We start from the raw sequence: 22199 nt of genomic DNA, 5'->3' as shown, positions 1-22199 counted from the left end.
TATGCCTAGAACAGGGTCTGTGTAGTCCTAGAACTTACATCATCAGCCCTGCTAATAATCTTCACAGTCATCATCTTTGCTACGGAGTACATTAGTTTAACCGTTGCTATAAAAATTGTTTTAAGTGTTGAAATTTAGCAGGATCCAGAACAAAAGATGCCTTCAATTCCTACAACTTCAATGCACAAAAACAAGACCCTGAGGGATTCTGCTAGACCAATTTTTGAAAATTCTTCCCTGACCAGCTTAAACATTTTGCTGGATTATTTTCATTCTCTCTCTCTCTCTCTCTCTCTCTCTCTCTCTCTCTCTCTCTCTCTCTCTCTCTCACACACACACACACACACACACACACACACATACACACACACACACACACACACATGTTGCCCTTCAGCCCTAGATTTTCAGAAGAGTTTCCACACACATTCCTCATCATTTTATCTTCTCAATCACCCTGTGAGGTAGGTATGCTCAAGGGCGCTGAAGGTCCCAAAGTACTCCATTGAAACTTCAGGACTGAATAAGCATTCTGCCCCTTTCCTCCAATGGTTGTTCTAGGGCTGCTAATAAGGCTAGGTCTACAAGCATGGAAACGCTATCACACATCTAAGAGTTGTAACTATTAACTGTATGGGTTTGAAGAAGAAGCTACCAATGTAAGTGATTTTAAAGGATAACATGGAATTGTGGTTCTCAAAAGAAGAGTTTTGATGATTAGAGGTTATCCTGATGGTCTTTCATTTAAGAGACAAAAATATCCGTTTTATTCTTCCAAAAGCAAATCGGCACAAGATCAAGAACAAAAACAATGTAGAGATGTTTTAGTTACATCCAGCCTGGAATCCTGTTAGCAATTTACAATCCCCAAACTGCTAGCAGGGATATCGATAGACCCAATCCGGCGAACAGTCTGGTTTAGCAGAGAGCACTCTGGACTGACTTTAAGTGAAAATAAGGCAGACTGCTGGAGCCAAGCAGTGTCTCTGGTGGAGAAGTCAGCGTGCAACTTTATCCAACACTACCTTGATTTCCCTAAAGGAAAGCTGGAATAAAAGCAAACACATTCTTTGAAACAAATTTAGACATCAGATGATTTAACTGCCCTTTAATTTATTAAAAAGTTTACTGATTGTTATTGCGTAGGTAAAAAGCCCAGAGATTCAAGTGCCAATTTTTAGAATTTCGGTTTTGGCTGCAATTCGCCAAACTCTGAATAGTTCTTATGATCCACCTGCTCAATATACAGGAGTCTCTAGAATAATTTAAGGCGTGTGAATAAGCTTTACTTCCTCCCCCTCCAATACACACACACACCTCCTTTTTGGTTTTTTTCTTATAGAAATAAGTACTTTTGAATATCTATGAAGCATTTCTCGGTCCAAATGCAAATAGAGTGGAGAATTGGTGCTGTAAAACTCCAGGCGACCACAAGGAGGAAGCAAAGAGGGCTCTTTACCACTATTTGACAGTTCAGATGCGGTAGGCCAGGGGTCCTCAACCTTGGCAACTTTAAGACTGTGGACTTCAACTCCCAGAATTCCTCAGCCAGCAAAGCTGGCTGAGGAATTCTGGGAGTTGAAGTCCACACATTTTAAAGTTGCCAAGGTTGAGGACCCCTGCGGTAGACTTAACTGCAGACTTGCTACCTGGGGTGCATGTATTTGTGGTTGTCGGCGCTTTCCCCTGAAATTGCTATTTTTCATTGGGACTAATGGGAAGGAGACCCAAAAGCCTCAGACTTCGACAAACGGTCCCTTCTGCGGATCGCCATTGGACCAGAGAAGCCCCTCATTCCTCCCCCTCCAGATGAAAATTCACTTCCCGAAATGCTAGAGAGAGCAACTTGACGGAAAGGTCCTAATCCGGAAAGGAGCCAGGACACTGACCGGTGGCCATAATTGGATTTTTGGCTCGAGTAGCCGAACAGCATTGAAAAACGGGAACGCGAAAAACGTTGATAAACTTCACTCCACCACTCTCTGACTTGAGCCTAGTCCAGCTGAGTCCCGTCTTGCGTTGCCTCTTCGGAAGACGCCATCTGTACATTCAAAAGAAACGGATCGGTCCCGGGGATTTGGGATCTACGCTCTTTCGCCCAAGCCTTCTGATTTTTTTTTTTCCTGTCCCCCCCCCCCAGATGTTCTGCATTTCTCAAAAGACGGGGTCGAGTGGGTCTGTCTGTACGCTTCGCGCGATCAATGACTTCGGCAATCGAGTCAATGTACAGGATTTGATGCGACGTTTTTGCCTCCCCGAGTTAAAAAGTGGCGAATAAATCTCTGCCGGACTCGAGAGGATCAAGGAGTCCACGCCGTTTTTCCCATAGGGAGGGGAGGGGGCTTTTCCCAGGGTGATGCAGAAGCAGGAGAGTATCTTCAATCGGCCCCCAAGAGAGCGGCTGACGTCTCTTCCGGCTAAGGAGAGAACAGCTGCTGTTCTCTTATGAGCCCCCCCCCGCCCCTTCCCAATTACGATCCCCCCCCCCTTCTCAGCTGCCCTGGTTTTCGGATCGGAGCAAGTGAATTCAAGTCGCGTCCAAGAAACCATTAAGAGCAGAAGGAGAGAAAGGGGGGGAGAGAGGGAGAGGGAGAGGGAGGGAGAGAGGGAGCGGGAGAGAGAGGGAGGGAGGGAGGGAGGGAGGGAGGGAGGGAGAGAGAGAGAGAGAGAGAGAGACGGAGGGAGGGAGGGAGGGAGAGAGAGAGAGAGAGAGAGAGACCGCCGTTCTACATCTCTGCTCCTTTCCAGTTTAAAAGGACCTGCTCCGTACTCCGAGGACACTCTGGAGTCTGTCTCTGGGTCCGTGGCGTTTCAGTCTAAGGGGAATGAAGATGGATTTTGTGTTTCCAAGTGTTTGGAAGGCTTCGTTCCTACATTCACTATGCAGTTCTTGCAAACCCGTGGAGAAGACGAGTTTCTGTTGTCTTTAACCACGGGTGGAAAATGGGGTTGCGAGCGAAGGGCTTGCCGGTGGCCACCTACCGTAAATATTCATTTCAGGGGCGACATTGGAACGTAAAGCTCTTAGAATGACGTTGATGTCTAGTGCAATATAATGGCTACTCGCCGTCCCACCAAAATCAGCCTAAGTGTTTGTAATCCCCTTTCTGCTAGCTAACACAACACCTTTAGCGCCCAAGCTGTATTTTTGTTTTGTTGAGGTTTGGCGCCTTAAAACTAAAGAGCTTCCCGTTTGTTCGTGTCTCTTTTGCCTGCTTTTTATTGTTCCTAGACAAGCAGCTTAGTAACTTTGGAATCATCGGACCCCACAGCCTAATTAATTTCAGCGAGACCTTGCAACTCGGTCTTGTACAGCAGCTCTCCACGGAGAGTGAGCTCCGCTTATTTCAATGGCAAGAGCCGTTTCCTTATCCTCTGTCGGCTTGGTGGGACCCCGCGATTTAGGTAAATGCAGGCAACTGGACTACATAAAACCTTTCCTAGGACAGAGAGACTTTCTTTCTCTCTCCCCGGCCCCCAAACGGTCCTCACACAATGGAGGATAAATCTTACTGAATTCCATCTTCTGCGCGGTGCAGTCCGGAGGCGCAGCCGGGGTGCAGTCGGCGTGAAAAGCTTCGTCTCCTAACTCCTTCGCGTCTGTTTGCTGCGCTCACCCTTCGATTTGAAAGCAGCTGATTAGAGGTGTAACCCCTTGGGATCGATAGCCCCTTTCCTGATAAAACGACACGAGAGTCAGAGTCCCAAAGTCAGGTTACGGCAAGGAAAGTGGAGGCAACCACTCCATTAAAAACTATCTCCAGAAGTCGGAGAAATAAACCCGGATGATAGGGCGCATCAAACAGTGAAGTTCTCAGAGTAACCCAAAGGCTCCGGAGTGGAGGACGTACCCCGGGGGAAGGGGGGGAACCGAGGAGTTTTCCATTTATTTTTTTTTTCAAATCACGACTTTTCAGAGTGCTAGAAAAAAAGTATTTCCAACAAGATCTAAACTTTTCCTTTAAGCAAAAAAACGTTTATGCCGAATCTCGACTTCGGAGCGAGAAGGTCGTTCTTGACAAAAGCCGAGGTGTCACCGAAGCTTTTTGCTCTTCGAATCAAAGCGTTCAGTTATCATATAAACTTTGGAGCGGCCCCTGGACCCCGCGCCCCGGGCTGTTTTCCCGGTTCCGTCGGAGTTTTGGGGTTCCTACGTGATTAGTGCACCACGACGGGGCATAGCTGAGCTTGTTAATCTCTCCACCCCTGCCCAGTTGTCCGAGTTCTGGAGGTTTTAGCGCACCTTCGGGCTCCTGCCTGGCTATCCGCGGAGATCCATGAAAGCAGCTGCCGGCACCGTCTTCCTGCCTTCCGTCGCTCAGATGGCAGGGCTTCTTCTCGGTTTTCTTCCTTGCCCCTCCATCAATGGCTGAGAAAGGCAATAGACCTTTCTATTCTATATTTCTATAGGTCTATTCTCAATAGAGCTATCCTAAGACTCGGTTTCCCCGGGAATTAAGTCTCGGGGCTTAGCGTGAGGTCCTCGACTGTTATCTTGCGCGAGCAAGCCCAGGATTTGGGGGCTTAGTATTTAACGAAAGTTCTGCTGAGCATAGACAGAATGCTTTTTTCCCCCCACTCCATTCGTTATAACCAGCTATGCGCAGTAGGATCGGGGAGTAGGATTTGAGGGACCAACCCGTTAGTCAGCTTGGAATCCGGGAACGTTTCCTGCAACTAAACTCTGGATCAACCGCCGCCAGCTGTCAATTAGGCTAGTAAGCTCGCCGAGAAAGGAAAGGTCGGTCCCAGTGATCAAATTGTGGACTGTGTATTTTTTCAGGACTTAAGGCTGGGGACAAGGGACACCAAGCCACCAATGGAAACGCTTTGTTGGTAGCAAGGTTTAGGGGGACTGGGAACGCCGGCAGCTTGAGATCCCCAATTATCCTACCAGAACTGAATTCACCCACTTGTTCCTCCAAATTGCCTTTGACACCCATTTGCAGATGCCCATCAGCTTCTTTTCTTTTGATCTCCTATCATTTTCACACCACTTTCTATTTAGGAGGAGGAGGTGAAATTAAAAGAAGTGGGAAAATAAAACTAGGAAGAGAAAAAGCGCACCGGTATCTCTATTTCTGTCGCAATGAAACGACCTCTCGGTTATAGCGGCTTAGTGTAGGTGGGTATTCTCTGCTGAATAGGTGGACTGCGCTGCTTTGCGCTCTCTCCCTTGCAACCCAGGTGTGCGGTTTTTAAACAACGGAGGGGAGGGGAAGGGAGAGGGAGAGCGAGAGAGATGGAAAAAGTATTCTTCGTCAAGAAACGCTGAGAGAAGTTTCTAACAAAGCAAGAACGAACCACTGTATTTTCTACTGGTCTTTCAAAAGTCGTTTTCCCACTGTCGTTTTAGGCAGGACTGGCGCCTATATTTTTAATGTTTGGCTTGATTTTTTTTGGGGGGGGGGCAGGGTTACTTAAAAGAAAGTGCCACTGAATTCAGTGGATTTACTTCTGGGCAGTTGTGTCTGAGAGTTACTTAAACTGCAATCCTAATCTTAACTTTTTGGAAACATTATTTTTTTACTACTTATCTTTAGATCAGTGCATTTAAATAAATGAAATACACATCTGATACAACGCCCATCTTGTTTTTACAGACCCACCACGCTGCAATTTTCAAGGATGTGTGTAGTGGGTGGAGGGCACAGTTTCTCTGCAAACAATGACTTAATATCTCCGTTCCTTTTTATTTCAGGGTTGCAACTGTGTTTGAAAGCAAAATAATTTTAGAAAGCTGGGGTTGGCAAGCGGAGAGATTGCAGCTTGAAATGATAAGATTCAACTTAGTGACTCTCCAAATTGTCTTGAAATAAGCAGCCTAAGCTGTAAACTAAGGGAAAGTACATTTGAAAAATACTGTGGTTTCGCTTTTTGAAAAAGTGAAGGGGCTACTACATTGTATGCAAATAAAGATTCTTTTTATAAGTGAATAGGCAGTAAGAAATTCTTCGTTTCCACCGGAGCTTCCACCCAAATCTACAGCAATTCTGAGCTGCTCCTAGGTTTCCTACAATTCCCCCACCCGCCCCAAGTTGGAATTTCTGAAATGGTGAAAAGCTCTCAAACGAGGGGGCTCTTGCCGGTGGAGGGGGGGTTACTGCCGTTGTTCTAGTGCCCCCGCTGTCAGTCTGCAACCAGCCCAGGTTGGATCTCGGGGGAACCCATTCCCTCTGTGTTTTGCAGTGTCAATCACAACGCATATTGCTTTCCCCTCCCCCACACCCTTCGTTCCCCCCACTCCCCAACTCCCACTTAGTAACAGTCCAGCTCTGAGAGTCCGCTTCTGAGTGGCTCGCAGCAATCTGTCAACTGAGCCAGGGAGCCACCTCATAACAGATCCGGTTACTTTTGATTGACAGCGTCACCATGGCAAATAATTTGATTAAAACTATTGTCTTCTCCCTGGCAGTCCCCGAGTCAGATAACTGGACCAATCACTGCGTGGCTAATCACTTTTTCATGCCAGTTTAGAACAACATTTGGAAGGAGAGAGGCAAAGAAGAGCAAGGAGAAAGGGGGGGGGGAGGACGGGGGGGTTAAAGAAGAGAAGAATCGGTAAGGAAAAGAAAAGAGAAAGGGAAGAGAGGAGAGGAGAGGAGGAGGAGGAGGAGGAGGAGAAAAAGAAGGAAAGGGGAAGCGGGGTTTTAAAGGACTTGATTCCATGTAAGCGATCCTATGGCAGAAAGGGGGGGAAGAGAGAGAGGGAGCGCGCGCGCGAGCGAGAGAGGAACTTGCGAGCCCGGCCAGGGGGTGGGGAGAGTGAAAGTTCCACTCTTGCAAGTGCCGCGTCTCTCACACAATAGAGGCGCAAAGTTTGACGGTCGGAACTCGGGGACTTACAAACAAACCCGGAGCCCAAAGGTGGGGCGTCGGCGCGGGCGCTGCGTGGGAGCCACCCTCGCGCGCGAAGCTTCTCCGGCTCCATGGGCGCCCCGGCCGGGACAGGGGCAGCCGCGCTGACCTAGCCCCGGGGCTTTCGTTCGGAAGGCAGCCGTTCGAGCTCGCTGTGGTTGGCCGCTCCCTCGCGGAGCCCTTTCCCCATTGGCGCCGAGCGTCGCTGGCTCCCGCGCGCCCCCCGACCGCCTCCCCCTCGGTGTTTTACACCCCCCCCCGGCGGTGCCTGCGGGGCGCCGGGTCCGGACGGCTGCCCCCTTTCGGCCAGGGTAGCTACGATAAGAGGGCCGGCGGCGACGGCAGGAGGGCCTTCCCGGACGCGCCACCATGTCCATGCTGCCCACTTTTGGCTTCACCCAGGAGCAAGTGGCTTGCGTGTGCGAAGTGCTCCAGCAAGGGGGCAACATCGAGAGGCTGGGCCGCTTCCTCTGGTCGCTGCCGGCTTGCGAGCACCTTCACAAGAACGAGAGCGTCCTGAAGGCCAAGGCCGTGGTAGCTTTCCACCGAGGCAACTTCCGCGAGCTCTACAAGATCCTGGAGAGCCACCAGTTCTCGGCGCACAACCACCCCAAGCTGCAGCAGCTGTGGCTCAAGGCGCACTACATCGAGGCCGAGAAGCTGCGGGGGCGACCCCTAGGGGCAGTCGGCAAGTACCGGGTCCGCCGCAAGTTCCCCTTGCCCCGCTCGATCTGGGATGGCGAGGAGACCAGCTATTGCTTCAAGGAGAAGAGCCGGAGCGTCCTGCGGGAATGGTACGCCCACAACCCATACCCGTCCCCCAGGGAGAAGCGGGAACTGGCCGAGGCCACCGGGCTCACCACCACCCAAGTCAGCAACTGGTTCAAAAACCGGAGGCAGCGGGACCGGGCGGCGGAGGCCAAAGAAAGGTATGAGTAAGTAGAGCCGTCCTCCCTTCCGCTTCTCTGCAGAAAGGGGTCTGCTTCGGAGACGGTCGGGAAGGGATGTGCAAGGCTTACTTCATTCCGGACCGAAGTGCGCTGCGTTGGCCCGGGAGTAAGCCTTCTTCCCTTCCGAACTAACCTCCGGAGGGGGGGGGCTCGGGGCTGCGATTTAGGAAGGCACCCGCAGCCTGGGAAAAGTACAAAAGAAGGGGAACACAGGGCTTCTCTGTCTGCACTGATTTTTTTTTTCCTTTCTTTTTTAAAAAAAGTTTTGGAAAAGTTAGTCTAGGGAGGGGGGACGCCTAGGGGAATCGGTTACCGCAGGGACCAGTTTGATTTATTCGAGAGCAAAATCGGGCTGTGGCCAAGATAAATATCCCCGATTCGACTTAGATTCCAAGCCACGTCTTCGGAAAACTAGTCTAGTAGATATGGAAGTTAAGTTTTCAACGAACGGGAGTGGAGTATTAGAAAGAACTTCCTTGAAGGAAGGAAGCCAACTGGCATTGTTCCTTTTATTTGTGTCTCTAATTTTCAATCTAGCCTAACATCACAAAAGACAAGAAACAGTCTAATTTGTGCCAGTTAAGGCCGCCTTTCCTTCTGCCAGCTCAGAATTAAAACCCATAGAGGTCAATGAACCTGCGCTGCTCTAAGGAGCTATAAAGGATGTAGCTTTTCAATTTTTATTTTAATTATGACAGTGGGTTTAGTGTGAGAGAAAGCAATGCCCCCAAATCTATAACTGAGAAACAAATGGATCGCCATCGACCAAGTTGTCACAAGCGCTGGTTTGTATGAAAAACCCTTATTTAGCCAATTGTCAATACAATAAGCAAAAAAAAAAAAAAACCACGTGTTTTTAATATCTTGGTATCTGCGTCTAAATAGTACTTCACTGTCGGTGTATGCACGCTGCTTTTAAAATGAGGCAGAGAGATCTCCAGCTCTGAATGGAATACTGTATTTTTCTCAGGAGGTATTTGTGAGTTGGGGGGGGGAGAGAGGAAAGTGCCCTCCCGCCATCCCTTATATATTTTAATCCAGAGTGATGAGCATAATTGAATAGCGTCCGGGGGTTCATTCCTAAATCTTCCCCTGGCTTTTTCCAGTGACAAACTCCCTCGCGTTTTTCTTAGATGTCAGTTTAGTGGGAAGTGAGGTGTATATTTGAATAAGTGGTCATTGGACTTAATTTTTTATCAAACTCCATCCTTTAAAAACACACCTGCTTGCGCACAATTTTCTTGAAAATAAACTCCCAGGAGTTTCGGTACTGCGGGGGCGGGGGGGGGCTTATCTATCCGGATGCAAGTTCCTTTCATTTCATTAAGACTGGCTTCCGCGTCAATAGGAAGGAGCTTCCAGACATTAGATCAAGTGATAGTGGGTCAAGAGTCCCCAAAGTTCTACAATATCAACACAAACAAGTTCTATTCATTTCTAAGGAACAATACAAGCCCTTCATACAGTATTCGGGTATTATAGGAAAACTATTTCTCCTCCCTCCCTTCCCGCCTGCCTTTCTTTTTCCTATTTCTTTTCCACTGAACTTGCCCTTCTAATACAGCAATGCCAAAGCAGGGGCCTGGGATCTTCCACCGGCAGGAAGCCTGGCCTGGATGATTGCTTTTAAGATTTTAAGACTGCAACCAGAATCACTGCTGGCTAGCCCTCTGAGTCTTTTTGGTTTACTTTCAGTGTGCACCTAGGCTGGTCCCAGACCTAAATTATCTTCTGGGAGATGATTTTGTCCAAAATTGTCCCTCAATGCTTGTTCGCTAGATTTGTTCTCTTCCAAGATCTAGTGTTTGGGATTCTGAGATTCTGCCAGAAAGAGAAAAAGACACCCCAGGCACCCCAAGATGTCATAAGCAGCCACGTCTCCTGAAAGCAGCAAGAAGAACCCCCTCTCCACAAACACTGTGGAACAGGGAGAGTTTTAGGCCGAAAAGTTAAGAGGGGGGGGGGGAAAACTCACATAGCACCGAGAGTCCAACAAGCAACCTTCATAATTGGATTAAGGAACTGTTGGATTAAAGAAGTCTGAATTATTCCAAACTTCGAAGGGGTCAAACAGAAGAGTTTGGGACAAGACAGCTTGCTATTCTGCAGATTTCGATGCCTGCCTACTCAAGCCCTGGATGCTCTTATTGGAAAGTGTGGCCTGATGAGAAAGATTGCTCTGAAGTTCCTTTCGGCCTGTTTCAGAAATAACTTATTTCACCTCGGTTAGACTTCTGAGTAAGAGCTGGGCCAGAAAGTCGGGTAAGGAAAGTTTCCAGAGTTGTGCCAGCTCATTGTGGGGGAGGAGCCCCTACTTCTTCCAATCTTGTAGTACTTGCAGCTGTTTTCTAGGGGTTGCCCTGAGGACTACTGTTTCGGTAAACTCTGAATCTGCCTCTCCCCTCCCCTTCTCTCTCCTCCCTTTGTGGCTGAAATTGATTTGAAAATATTTTAAATACTGATTTAGAAAACCAGGTGCAGGCAGGAAGAGAAAACTCTGCATAGCACCATCAGGCTACATCAACTACTCCACAGCCAAACGTGTGTTTTATGCATGTAAATAATAAAGAGTTTGGAGGGTTGCCTTTTTATTTTCAGGAGGCCCAGTGCAATTAAGAAAGCCCTTCACACATCCAGAGAGAGGAAATGTCAATTCTTGTACCATAACCTCCCGGAAAAGAAATAAATTTGACCTAAAAGTAGCCAGGGACCTGGCTACTTTCATTCTTGGCACCCTCCCATCCAGTAACTAAAGGCAAAGATACTTTTCTAACGAGCCAAATATTGGTAGAAAATCAAAAGCACAAGTACCAGCTCCCACCAACATCTGGGGCTAATAAAAATGTATTATCTGCTTGATAGATTGGATCTAGTCTCTGTACTGCAGTCCGCAGTTGCTGAGCACAAATCTAGGTGGTGGTTTCTCCTGAGAAGGTGAGCTGCTGTACTGAGTTGGACAAATATGTAAAGGTAGATGGGGGAGGGGGGAATCACTTATTTAAACAGATAGCACCCATTCCCAGAAAAGAGGCACAGTCCTGGGAAGTGACACTGATAGAAAATAATAGAGTCCTAACTAGAAACCACCATTTAACACCTGTCAATCCTGCACGTTTTAGAAAAGAGGGTTGTAAAACTTTAAATGCAGTTGCTGAAACACACAAGCAACTACCAGGTCGACTTTCATGACAGCCGGTGGGCTTTGCATCCCAATGTGTTAGAATGTCAAAGGTCTGTGGGCCCTTGCGTGCTTCTTGGGAAGGATTTTACTCTTGAAGAAAAACACACAAGAATGCAGACCAAGCTCTTCCCTGAGTGGCCAAATATGGACCACCCTAGTGATGGGGGAGGAATCGCAGGTGGCTATCAGGGTTCAGACAGGAACGGTTTCTGTTTGCAAGCAGCAAAGATGGTTCATCTCCAGCCTCTGCAGATTTCAACCCCAATGTCTGTTCCTGGATGCAGGGCATAAACAACTTGACTTGACCAGAAGTGGAGCTTTCAGGCGAGGATTCCTATCCCCCCCCCCCCCGCGACCCAGGAGAGCAGAGGCTTCTTCAGGGCAATCCTTTCTAACCACCTTGATTACGTGGCTGCAGAAACAGACTTGAAGTTAGAGATCTCAAAAACTGGAGGTGGGGCGGGGGGGGGGGGAAAGAGAAAGAAGGCATTGCTTTTAGTTGATGGCCCTGGCTACCTATAGGGTAGGGTTAGCGTGGGCATAAAGGAAGTTAGACTGGATCGGATTCCAGGCACTAGGTTCAAACTCATGCCAGCCATTTCCCTAGATGGACGTGGGCTGCTTATTTTCTGGGTGGAGGAGGAGGGCTGCCCGGGCTGACTTGGTCTTGGTGAGACATTATCTTTAACAGCCCCAACCGGAGGACAATAATGCAGGCGCACAGTTTGACTATCCAAAAGGTAGAGCATATGGTGCTTTTCCCAGTAGGAAAAGCACCATATGCTCTACCTCGAGTTCTCAAAACAGGGTGGTCCCTTAACAAAGTGGTCTGTTTTTGAGAGGGATGCGGGCATCAACCCAAAGCCTCCCCCCCCCCACGCTGCCTTCCCCGGACCAGTGAGGTTCTTTCATCTGACTAAGGGCAGTGGGGAAGTGTCCTATAATTAATAAAATTTCTCGTAGTACTAGTGGTACTGCTATGTAGAACTTACTTGCAGGATAGTTCATAAGAGAGCCTTAGCCAATAGCTAAGATTAGAAGGATATTGTGGTCTCATGGCAGGAGACCACAAAATGTGGCACCGGGGCTGCAACCTCCGAAGATTTGTTTTTTAAAAAACAAACTAAGGCAAAAACTAGGATTTCTTTACTTTTAGATTTAATTAAAATGAAAAATAGTTGGTATGCTTCCTCTCTGGTCATGTGAATAATTTTCCTTACCACCTAACCCCCCCCTCTTCGCCCCGTTTTTGTTAAGTAAGTATTAACTTTGGTAACACAATCTTTGGAGGTCAGGAGTGAGGAGGAAGATATGCACCCGAGGTTTGTGGGGTCTTGGATAGAAAATAGGGGTACGGTATTGGAAGGCGCATTTAAAGGCAATTCCTCCTCTGTTTAATCGAAGAATTTGAGACTTTTCGGCCCTATTTGAAACACTTCCTAAAACTCCGATGAATTGTACCCGGCCTTTCTGAGCTCATCAGAATGTTCTCCCTGTTGCATGGGGATAATAAGAAAGTCTGTGGGGACAGCCTTATAACAATCACAGAATATAATAATATTACATTACATTACATTCCACGATTATTCGCTTAAGAGCAAGCTCTCCTGAAAGTATTGGCATTTACTTTTGAGTAAATATGCCACAAGATCCGCATCAGATGGTAAATCACAGCTTTTTCTTCTTCATATTAAGTGCAGTCAAATTGGAGGTTCTTGTTTTCGTTATGACGACTATATAACACGCTGACCTAAACTGTGCATTAGACTGGATCGGGCTCCCTTTCTTAGCCACCTTATACAGTAAGTGATTTGGATTTGAATCCAATTAATTTTATGACTATCGATAAATCCTGTTATTTTTTTAAAAAAGGGATTCTTTGGGGTTTAAAGCGAATTAGAAAGCGTTATGTTCAGATACACATAATGTCAGTAACCCACATGCCTTTAAAAAGATACATATGCAGTGGGGTATTTTCGAACTCGGGAACGCTCCTCTGTCTCTGAGGCAGCGCCTTCGTCCACTGGGGAAAGCGTTTTAGATACACGGGACGGTCGGCATACCCAGGAACCACCGTCAGCCGCCTTTGAGGTCAACCGCTATACAGTTGACCTCCAAGGGGCTGAATTTTGCCATCTCCTTTTTTTGTTGTTGTTCAAAATCAGCCTCAGTCAGCTCAACTGCCGAAATTACCTTCAAAATCTGAAGCACATTTTCCAAGAAGGAAGCCTCTCCTAGAGGGAGTTCATCAGTATCTCATGAACTGGAGCGGGAAGGCTATTCTGAAAAAGCCTATCTGTGGTCTTTTCTAGCGGGATTTTAAGTTCGGACCAGTAGGCTTTCGAGGGAGCTGCCCATTATTGGCTGGAACTAATGATTTCCAGCTGAACCGAAAAGTTTCAGTAGCTGTGTGTTTATCCCTCCTTTCCTCCCACTTTGTTTTGATTTTTTTTCCTCCAGTTCTAAAGACATCCTGCTTTGCTTTTTTCAGAGGCTTGTGCCACCTGAAATATTAAGTGTTTTATGGTGGTGGAAGCTTTAATCCAGAGAATTTGCTTGATTTACTAGCAGTTCTAGTAAAGGGAATCTGTTTATTTCATGCAGTTCTCGCCTATCTAAAACTCGAGTCCTACAAAACTGCAAAACTTCTAGACCAAGTTCAGACACGCTCTGATCCAATCTAGTGAATCAATCCTATCTTAGCCACCTAGCGTGTTTTGGGACCCAGAAGACCTGATGTGTTTGTGATTTAATGTGTGGGATGAACCCAGCGAATGGATTGATTCAGTAAACCATGGCTAACTACAAGGGAGCCACTTGGAAGAACGCAACCTTTAACCGCAGTCTGCCTACACTCGCGTTAAAGGGCACTATTCGGTGGGAGGGTTCTTTGAGCAAAGCGACCTAGAACTGGATTGTTTTTCTACAATATATTTCTTTTTGATATAGTACCGTAGCTTGGTTTGGAACCACTGATGTTCGGATACAAAAACTGGACCTCGCTGGGCCTCTATACCTTGGAATGCGCTTTTAAACAATTGCGGAGCTAAATCTAAGAAGAAATCCCCCCCCCCCCCGCTTTACCTGGCACGCGCCTCTCTGCAAACTTGGGAACCCTCCGAAGCAATCGCCAAAGAGATGGCGACTTCCCTTCCAGGGGTGCATCAGGGCTCATTCCCTCCCCGATTTCCTCCTCGCCTTGATTTGCCCGCCTTGCTAAAAGAAAGAAGTTGTTTTCTTTTGCCGCACTCTCGCCTAGGTCAGACGAAAATTGTTTACAAGACCCAAGAGGGCCCGAAGAGCTGCAGGCACAAGTTCTGTAAACCCGATTTTTATTCCTTCCCTCCGAAAATTTTACCCCGTTCTTCCGCATTTTTCTTCAAAATTAACAGCTAGATGGGCAGCAAATCACATTTCCCACATTGTCACCCTCTGTTACCAACTTAAAGCCGAAGAGTGTCGGCGTCTCGGGGGTTGTTTCAAAGAAAACATATCTAGGAAAAGCAAGTTTGGCATTTATTTGCACTTCAGGCCTTTCCTAAGCGCCTGAAAAAGCTACTTCTTCAGACTCCATATCGAGCATCGGCGTCACCCGCTTTTTCAGAGGCCGCCGTAAGCTTGGAAGAACTCAAAGGAGCGAAAGGACGAATTGCGGAAGTTGACGTGAATCCGTTTCCAGCACGGCTTCAAGACCGGGCATTCATTCTTGGAAATGAGCATGCGCGAAGTATGCCATGCCGGAAATTAGCGTGGAAACAACACTTTCCGTTTAAGTGGCGTTAAGGAGTGGTGGAGATCAAAAATAACCGTGAAAGTTAACCTTATGACGGGCTAATATAAAGGGTTATAATTATTCCTTGATACGGCCTGCTTCATGTCTTTGAATAAGGCAAATTAACTCCGCGGCATCTTAATTACCTAATGTACCCCAGCAGCGTTAGAGCCGGGCTCCTAGAACTATACTCTCTCAGAGATTAATGTCTTATACAAATGCCCCTAGGTCTGGGAGTGACTGCCAACCTAATGAAATCTGAACCATTCTGTTTAAGATGGGTGTGAATCATTTAATGATTATCGTTGCTTTTTTTTTTCATTTTCAATCCCTTTGGTAGAAGTGTGAATATGATTTACGACTCCCAGAGTAAATGCAGATAGTCCTCGGCTTACACCAAAACTGAGCCCCAAATTTCTGTTGTTAAGTGAGATATTTGTTAAGTGGATTTTGCCCCATTTTATGACTTCCCTTGCCTCAGTTATTAAGTGAATCACTGCAGTTGATAAGTTAGTAACCTGGTTGTTAAGTGAATCTGACTTCCGTGTTCAACCTTTTGCCAGAAGGTTGCAAAAGATGATCACATGACCTTAGGACACAAATATGAACCAGTTGCCAAACATCTGAATTTTTATCACATGATCATGGGGATGCTGCAAAAGTCATAACTGAAAAATGGTCATGTCACTTTTTTCAGTGCTGTTGTAACTTTGAATGGCCACTAAATGAACTGTTGTAAGTTGTATTCTCAGTGGTACAGGTAGTCCTTAACCTATGACCACAACTGAGCCCAAAATTTCTGTTGCTAAGTGAGACACTTGTAAAGTGAATTTTGCCCCATTTTGTGACCTCTTGCCACAGTTGTTAAGTGAATCACTGTAGTTGTTAATAACATGGTTGTTAAGTGAATTTGGTTTCCCCATTGATTTTACTTTTCAGAAGGTTACAAAAGGTGATCACATGACCCTGGGACATTGCAAACATCATAAAAACAAGTCAGTTATCAAGCATCTGAGTTTTGATCATGTGACCATGAGGATGCTGCAATGGTCATAAATATGAAAAAGGTCATAAGTCACATTTTTCAGTGCCCTTGTAACTTTGAATGGTCATTAAACAAACTGTTGTAAGTTGAGGACTACCTATACTTACTTTCAGGTCACTGTCCACAGGATCCCAGACCCATCTTGGCCTAGTTCTGTGTCTTCATTTTTACTGGGAACTTTAGTGAGAATTAGGGCTCATGAGCTTGTCTGTAGTCAGCCCATATGAAGGCAATCTTTTCTCCTTCCATTTCAAAAGTAGTGCCTTTTGCTGGGCCAAGCCATGTTTACATATCTCCCTGCTGCATTTAATTTCCTGTTTATGTCCTGTGGCGGGGAATGCCCCCTCCTTTCCGATAATTGGTGATGGCCTACCACAGCCATTTTGTCCTGGGCCACTGGACTGCCTGCCCACTTTTGAATGTGCTTCTCCACATGAACCAGTGAAAAACAGTAGCTTTATTAACAAATGCATTGGTAGATTGTGAAAGGACCGCCTTTTCTCTCTTTGTCAGGATCACTGATGGTGAGCCTTTTTTTGTTTTTTGTTTAAAAAACCCAAGTAAATGGATAACAGTTCTGCCAGTTTCCCCTGGTAGTCAAGTAATAGGGAGTGTTTTATTTTACCCCTCACCCATGGGTATACATGCTGGATTGAGTGTGAGAGAAAGTTAAGGGAGAGGGGCTCAAAGTCTATCAGTGGAAGCCATATGTCCTCAAAGACCCACTCTTGGAGAGGAAAGTGTCAGGCATTCACTTGTCTGGCAGATATAGGGGCGGGGGGGAGGGGAATAAGGGATCCACAAACCAGGGTCCATGGTAGCCATCATGCAAATAAAGCACTTGACTGTCATAGCCGCCAAAGCTGAAGAACAAGATTTAAATCTAGACAGCAATATATAAAGCTAGCTTAATTTCCCAAGAGTTTCAGCATGAGAGGCAAGCAGCTTATGGGTGCTGTGCCAAACAGACCTTAAGTTAAGGAAATACAGAGCCTTGGCTGCTATCTAGACATATATCTATTGAAATAAAAACAACATTAATCTTTTTAGAAGATTGTTTATTATTTAGGTTTGGTAGGCTAGTTTCATAATAATTCTTTAAAAATAGATACACCTAACAAATGATGACTGGGTTCACATACACACTAATAAGGCATACTGAGGTTTGTTTGGCTTTGGTTTAATATGTTGGGTGAAATGAGCCATGGCTTATAAACCATGTTATGTGGATTAGAATTGTATGTGAACTTATTATTTATGGCATGTTTAACAAAGGAAAATTAGAATGATGATGGCATAAAGTGAAATATAATTTCACTGCCAGCCTAGTTTACACCTAGCACCAATAAATAATATAATTTGTTTGTTCTGGCTGTGTGAATTTAACATTTGTGATGTTAAAGTATATTTCATATGGTTTAGTTAGTCTGTGAACTCAGTAAATGTAGTTTATTCAATAAACTATGGTTAACACAATGGTTTGGCACAGTATATAAATCCAGCTATGGTATAGCTTAGCTTCTCCAGCCCTCCACTATAGTTCCCATCATTTACAGCTGATGCAAATTCTACAATTTCCATCATACTGCTGATTCTACCTAGCATTTTTTGAATGCTTAGGTCCAATCTCAAAGTGGTTTATGGGAAATTTAACCTACATCCTTTCCTATTTAGCCTATATCCCATACTGTATCCTATTGACTTAATTTGGGATAAGGCATTTAAAGATATATGCCTCCACAAAAAGGTGGCAATAATTTGTATCTGAAACATTATATTCTCCATGGCTCCTGCAAGAGAGACAGCCATGACAATTGGAGCCCCCATCTTTCTGCTCCCTTTTTAAAAAAACAAAAAAAACCCTCACATTTAAGTTGAAGCAAACAAAAATGTTCTACAAAATGAAATTATTCTTGTCCATAAATCACTTTGGAAGATTTTTTTTTTTTTAAAAAAATAAACTATTTCAGTGCTATACGCAGGTGGGGTAGGGAGAAAAGAACCATACTTGGCTTCAGGCTGACCGGTGATTTATATTCTGTGCCTCTACTATGCAATCCATGAGCAAATGGTATCTCCTCCCCCCCCACACACACACAACATACTATTTCAGCACCTTGTACTTTTATTAAGGATGCACGTGAGGGAGGGGTGTTATGTTGTGTCCTTTTACAATCTGATGTTTTCTCTCTCCCTTGTTCTTTCTCCCATCCCCCTCCCTTTTAGGGAAAACAATGAAAATTCCAGTTCCAATGGCCACAATCCGCTTTCCTCCTCCCTCAACGGCAATAAGACAGTTTTGGGCAGTTCCGAAGATGAGAAAACGCCCTCCGGCACCCCGGATCATTCCTCCTCCAGCCCTGCCTTACTTCTCAATTCAAACCCAGGCTTACAACCTCTCCACAGCTTGGGCCATCCTCAGGGTCCTAGCGCCATTCCAGTTCCCAGCGCGGACCCTCTGCATCATCACAGTTTGCAAGACTCCATCCTCAACTCCATGTCTTCAAATCTGGTCGATCTGGGCTCTTAAAAATATTTGCTGAACCTACCATGCTCCCTGAACCCAGGCTCTCTTCATCTGGGTTGTCCTCTTCTTCTTCTTTTTCCCCACTTAATTCCTCTGTTCCACAAACCAAGGATCTGAAACCTTACAAGGATCTATAAAAAATGATCCATTGTTTCACTTTGGATCAATTGCCGAGCAGCTGACTGTTACTTTATCTGGAGCATACTGTAAATTCAGAGACATTGTAAGCTGCCCAATGACTTAAATCTTAAGAGGATGTGGTGAAACTCACTGCAGAAAAGTGGAGGACATTACTGTAGGAAGAAGGAAGGGAGGGAGGATGGGGTGGAGGTTGGTGTAAAAGCTGTTGCTTTGACAGAATGAAGGCCGGGAGTCTCAGCCCACACAGCCTCTTGCACAAGATCCAACCCACCTTTGGATTTCAACTTCTTAACATGCCTCTGTAAATGTGCCTCAACCTGATCTGCAGGGATCAATTCATGAAGCTGTTGAGAACTGAAGAGCTGAGGCCAAAGCTCCATCAATTCCAACAGGATATTGGGAACCCTAACCCCTATGATTGCCCCCACCACCAACTGGCATCCCATGCTATACTACTTCTAAATCTGAAGGCTTTAGTAACTGGGCAACACAGATAGTTTTATCTGCCGTAAATTTGTCAAATCTTAAATCCATTTTTATTTTATTTTTTTGCTTGTGGCAGCAATCACTTGCCCATGTAATCGCAGAAATGTTAATGAAAGACTCTTGTCTAAGGCAGATCTGGCTCTTCAGATTGTTGCTTCTTCCCAGCCAGGATGAGTGCAGGCTGCTGAGAATTCTAGTTCAATGACCTCTGGAGGGAGGCCATGGAAAGGCCACGTGCTACTTTCATCAGATGCAGAGGCTGATTGACGGGTTGATGGTTCCATCAGGCTTACAGCGTACTGCAGCTGGAAATAAGGAAACCTTGCGACTCTTTTGCAAAGAATGGGATTATTTGCTTACTTCCAGGATCAGAGTGATAGGGCAACATTTTGTTTTCATCCTAGAGCCAATCTTTCCTTTTTGGAGAATTCATCTAGCTTGTGAACAGCAGTTTATGAAATACTTTTTCTTCTAAGGCAGAATCAAAAGGCCTGGTAGAGAAAAGGGGAGAGTATAACATGGTGTAGTGGTTAGAGTAGAGGACTAAGACACTTGGAGAGTCAAGTTCAGATCCTCACTCAGGCATGAAGCACACTGGATAACTTTGGGCCAGCCATGCTCTCTTAGCCAGCCTACTTCACAAGGTTGTTGTCAGGATAACATTGGAGGGGGAGTATCCTGTATGCTTCCTTGAGTGTTTTTTTTTTTGGGGGGGGGGAAGTGAGATATAAACAATATAAATAAGAAGCCACACCTCTTAACTTATTTGAAGAGAAAAAACATTTGTGATCATTGTACTATATGCCAATGCTAGCTGTTCAAACGCTGTAGTACCACCAGCTTGTAAAAAGCTCCTGGCTTCTAAGCATGACCTCCTCCAGATAATACTATCTCCCTTGTAGCTGATGCTATAATCAGGGGTGTCAAACTGCCGGCCGGTGGGCCGGTTGCATCATGCGGAGGCCGCACCCACCCCAGCTCCGGCAATGTAAAAAAAAAGTCACGACACGTCGCGACACATCACGTGACGTGGCGAGTTTGACACCCGTGCTATACATGAACCTTGATTGAAGGGAAGAGGAAAATGGGCTTCTTTTGCCTTGTGTATTTCCCTACCGCTACCCACCCAAACATTTAGGTGGGGAGGACAAGGCAACATCCACAAATCACTTAAGCCAGATATCTTGCCTCCACCTGATCCAGTAGCTACAAAGGTGAGCTGCTTGACACTGCAAACATCTTCCGTCTCAGTTCTTTCATCTGCAAAATGGGAACAAAGGCGAGTTTCCCAGGAGGTTCCTGGTGAGGCACTGGACAGCGTTTTGCACATTTTAACTTTGAGACAGCCTCTACCGCTCGTTATTATTTTTAATACTCATACTAATAGTGTTTCCCCTTGAAGCTTTGGGGCCAACCTAAGTCAAGGTGCTTCATTATCCAGTCTTAGGCGAGCCCTGGATTTCCTCCTGGGTTTAGCCCACGCAGACACCAGGACACCCCTTCAAACCAAGCAAGGCGAACAGCGAGCCTGATGACAGCCGTCTCTCCAGGGCTCTAGAAGCCGCCGCTGCCGCCGCTCTCACTCCCCCCACGCCCCCCCACCCCCCCAAAAAGGCAAGGACGGTTCCCTAGCCAGCCAGGCTCCCTACAATTTTGTGTATTGTTTCTATCCTGTGAAAACCGCCTTTGGAAAGATATTTCTGCTTCTATTTTATAATAAAATCGAGACATCCAGCATAATAATGCGAGAAGTGAAGGCTTTCGTGTTTAGCCGGCTACCGGCTCTCTGGGTTGTTTTTAAGATTTTCTCAGTGCTTAAAACAAGTCAATAACAAATTGACAAATCGCTCTGGGCAGCGTAGCCGGGCAGGGCTCTGGGGAAAGATGGTCTCAAGAAGTAGCGAAACACAACCAGAGCTGTGCGCTGGGTGTGGCAAAATCGCCCGCGTTTCCGCACCTCAAAAAACAACTTCGACCACGCTGCCTTTTTTGACCACTCCCTGCTCGCTTTCCTGACAGCGGTAGCAACCTTCAGTGGCCGGGCCATCTTTCCCAGAATTTCTTCAAGGAAAATGAAAGATTCCCGAGGAAACGGACCCGCATCATTTAGGAAGCGGAAGTTTCCCCAAATGGGACGGAAAGAGGCTTGGCTCTTTTTCCTGGGTTGCCTCGGGTCGCTGCATAACCATTTTATTGAAACTCTTCGCAATCCACTGATCGCCAGATCTGCTTCCAAATTGCAAAGCAGTTGGTTATTTCTCTCGTCTCTACTCCCTTCTGTGCTCACTACGTTTTTTTTTTTCAGATCCCGGTTTTAATGCTCAGGGTCCTAGTCCTCTTTGAGGGGGGGGAAGGTGAACTTTATTTCTCTCCCCCACCCCATCCCAACCCAAAAAAACACAATTTGAAAACGATGGTGACAAGTGTAGAGAAAGAGAGGAGAAAATGGGTCTGAAGATGTAAATTCCAATGTTGGGGAAAAAAACCAGTGAGAAATATTTGAAGCACACAGAAAGGAGGTGGGGAGAGAATGGAAAAAAGGGTATCAGGGCCCAGAGAACTGACCAATTTAGGTAGTAAAAGGTTCCATGTTTGCTCCTGCTAAGTTGGATACTGGAGTCCAGAAACCAGCCCAGAGTTAAATGAAAAGTATCTTCTTCAAGACCCAATGATTTCATGGAACCATCTGTGATGTTTACTACACAACAATTCAAAAATAATTCATAACTTTATTTTTCCAGGCCATTTTCTCCACTTTAGTTCTCCCACCTAGACCATCCCCAAGATTCCCTGGTGATTTCTATCCACGTTACAAGCCAGTTTGGTGTAAGGTGCTGGCCTAAAAACCAGGAATGAGTTGGGTAATTTTGGTCCAGTCATTCTCTCTCAGCTCAACCCACCTCACAGGGTTGTTGTGGGGAAAGCAGGAGAGAAAGGAGTGTGATGTATGTTTGCTGCCTTGAGTTACTTATAAAGTAATAAAGGCAGGATAAAAATCTAATAAATAATAAATAAATACTAACCAAATGTGACCTCACTCAGAGCGTTTCCATTCCAGCAAAAATATGCCAAAATTATTAGTGCAAGCCATATTGCAATCCCGAAGAGGTTTACATAGATTCCATTAAATTCAGTAGGGTTGATCTCCACCAATGCAGGTATGAAATTTCCATTTGATAAAAATCAATGGTACTTTTGTCATACATAGGACGTAGAGACCTGACCTCTGCTATCAGCCA

General features: G+C 45.9%; 1 protein-coding gene and 1 long non-coding RNA gene across 7 annotated transcripts; one reads left to right on the top strand and one right to left on the bottom strand.

Annotated features, from left to right (window-relative positions):
* Positions 1-743: 743 nt before the first annotated feature.
* LOC120317096 lies at positions 744-5327 on the bottom strand. Of its 5 annotated transcripts, none has more exons than XR_005559134.1 (4): positions 3514-5327; positions 2760-2816; positions 1636-2041; positions 744-1502 (listed from the first exon to the last, which is right to left on the bottom strand). It is a non-coding gene; the product is annotated as an uncharacterized LOC120317096 (long non-coding RNA). The 5 variants fall into 5 exon arrangements; XR_005559137.1 differs by having other exon boundaries at positions 2771-2816; XR_005559136.1 differs by having other exon boundaries at positions 2771-5326.
* A 1276-nt stretch (positions 5328-6603) lies between these two features.
* Positions 6604-21987, top strand: SIX2 (SIX homeobox 2). 2 transcript variants are annotated; one of them, XM_039363386.1, is made up of 2 exons: positions 6604-7793; positions 18033-21987. In XM_039363386.1, exons 1-2 carry the CDS (start codon positions 7228-7230, stop codon positions 18334-18336), a joined length of 870 nt encoding a protein of 289 aa, XP_039219320.1. In that variant the 5' UTR covers positions 6604-7227; the 3' UTR covers positions 18337-21987. The 2 variants fall into 2 exon arrangements, with proteins under 2 accessions (XP_039219320.1, XP_039219327.1); XM_039363393.1 differs by having other exon boundaries at positions 6608-7787.
* The last annotated feature ends 212 nt before the right edge of the window (positions 21988-22199 follow it).

The sequence above is a fragment of the Crotalus tigris genome, unplaced genomic scaffold (genome assembly GCF_016545835.1).
Source record: "Crotalus tigris isolate CLP2741 ecotype Arizona unplaced genomic scaffold, ASM1654583v1 scf7180000017590.881132, whole genome shotgun sequence".
Taxonomy (NCBI): Eukaryota; Metazoa; Chordata; class Lepidosauria; order Squamata; family Viperidae; genus Crotalus; species Crotalus tigris.
The sequence above is the reverse complement of the archived record's forward strand: the minus strand, read 5'-3'. Positions and strand labels throughout refer to the sequence as shown.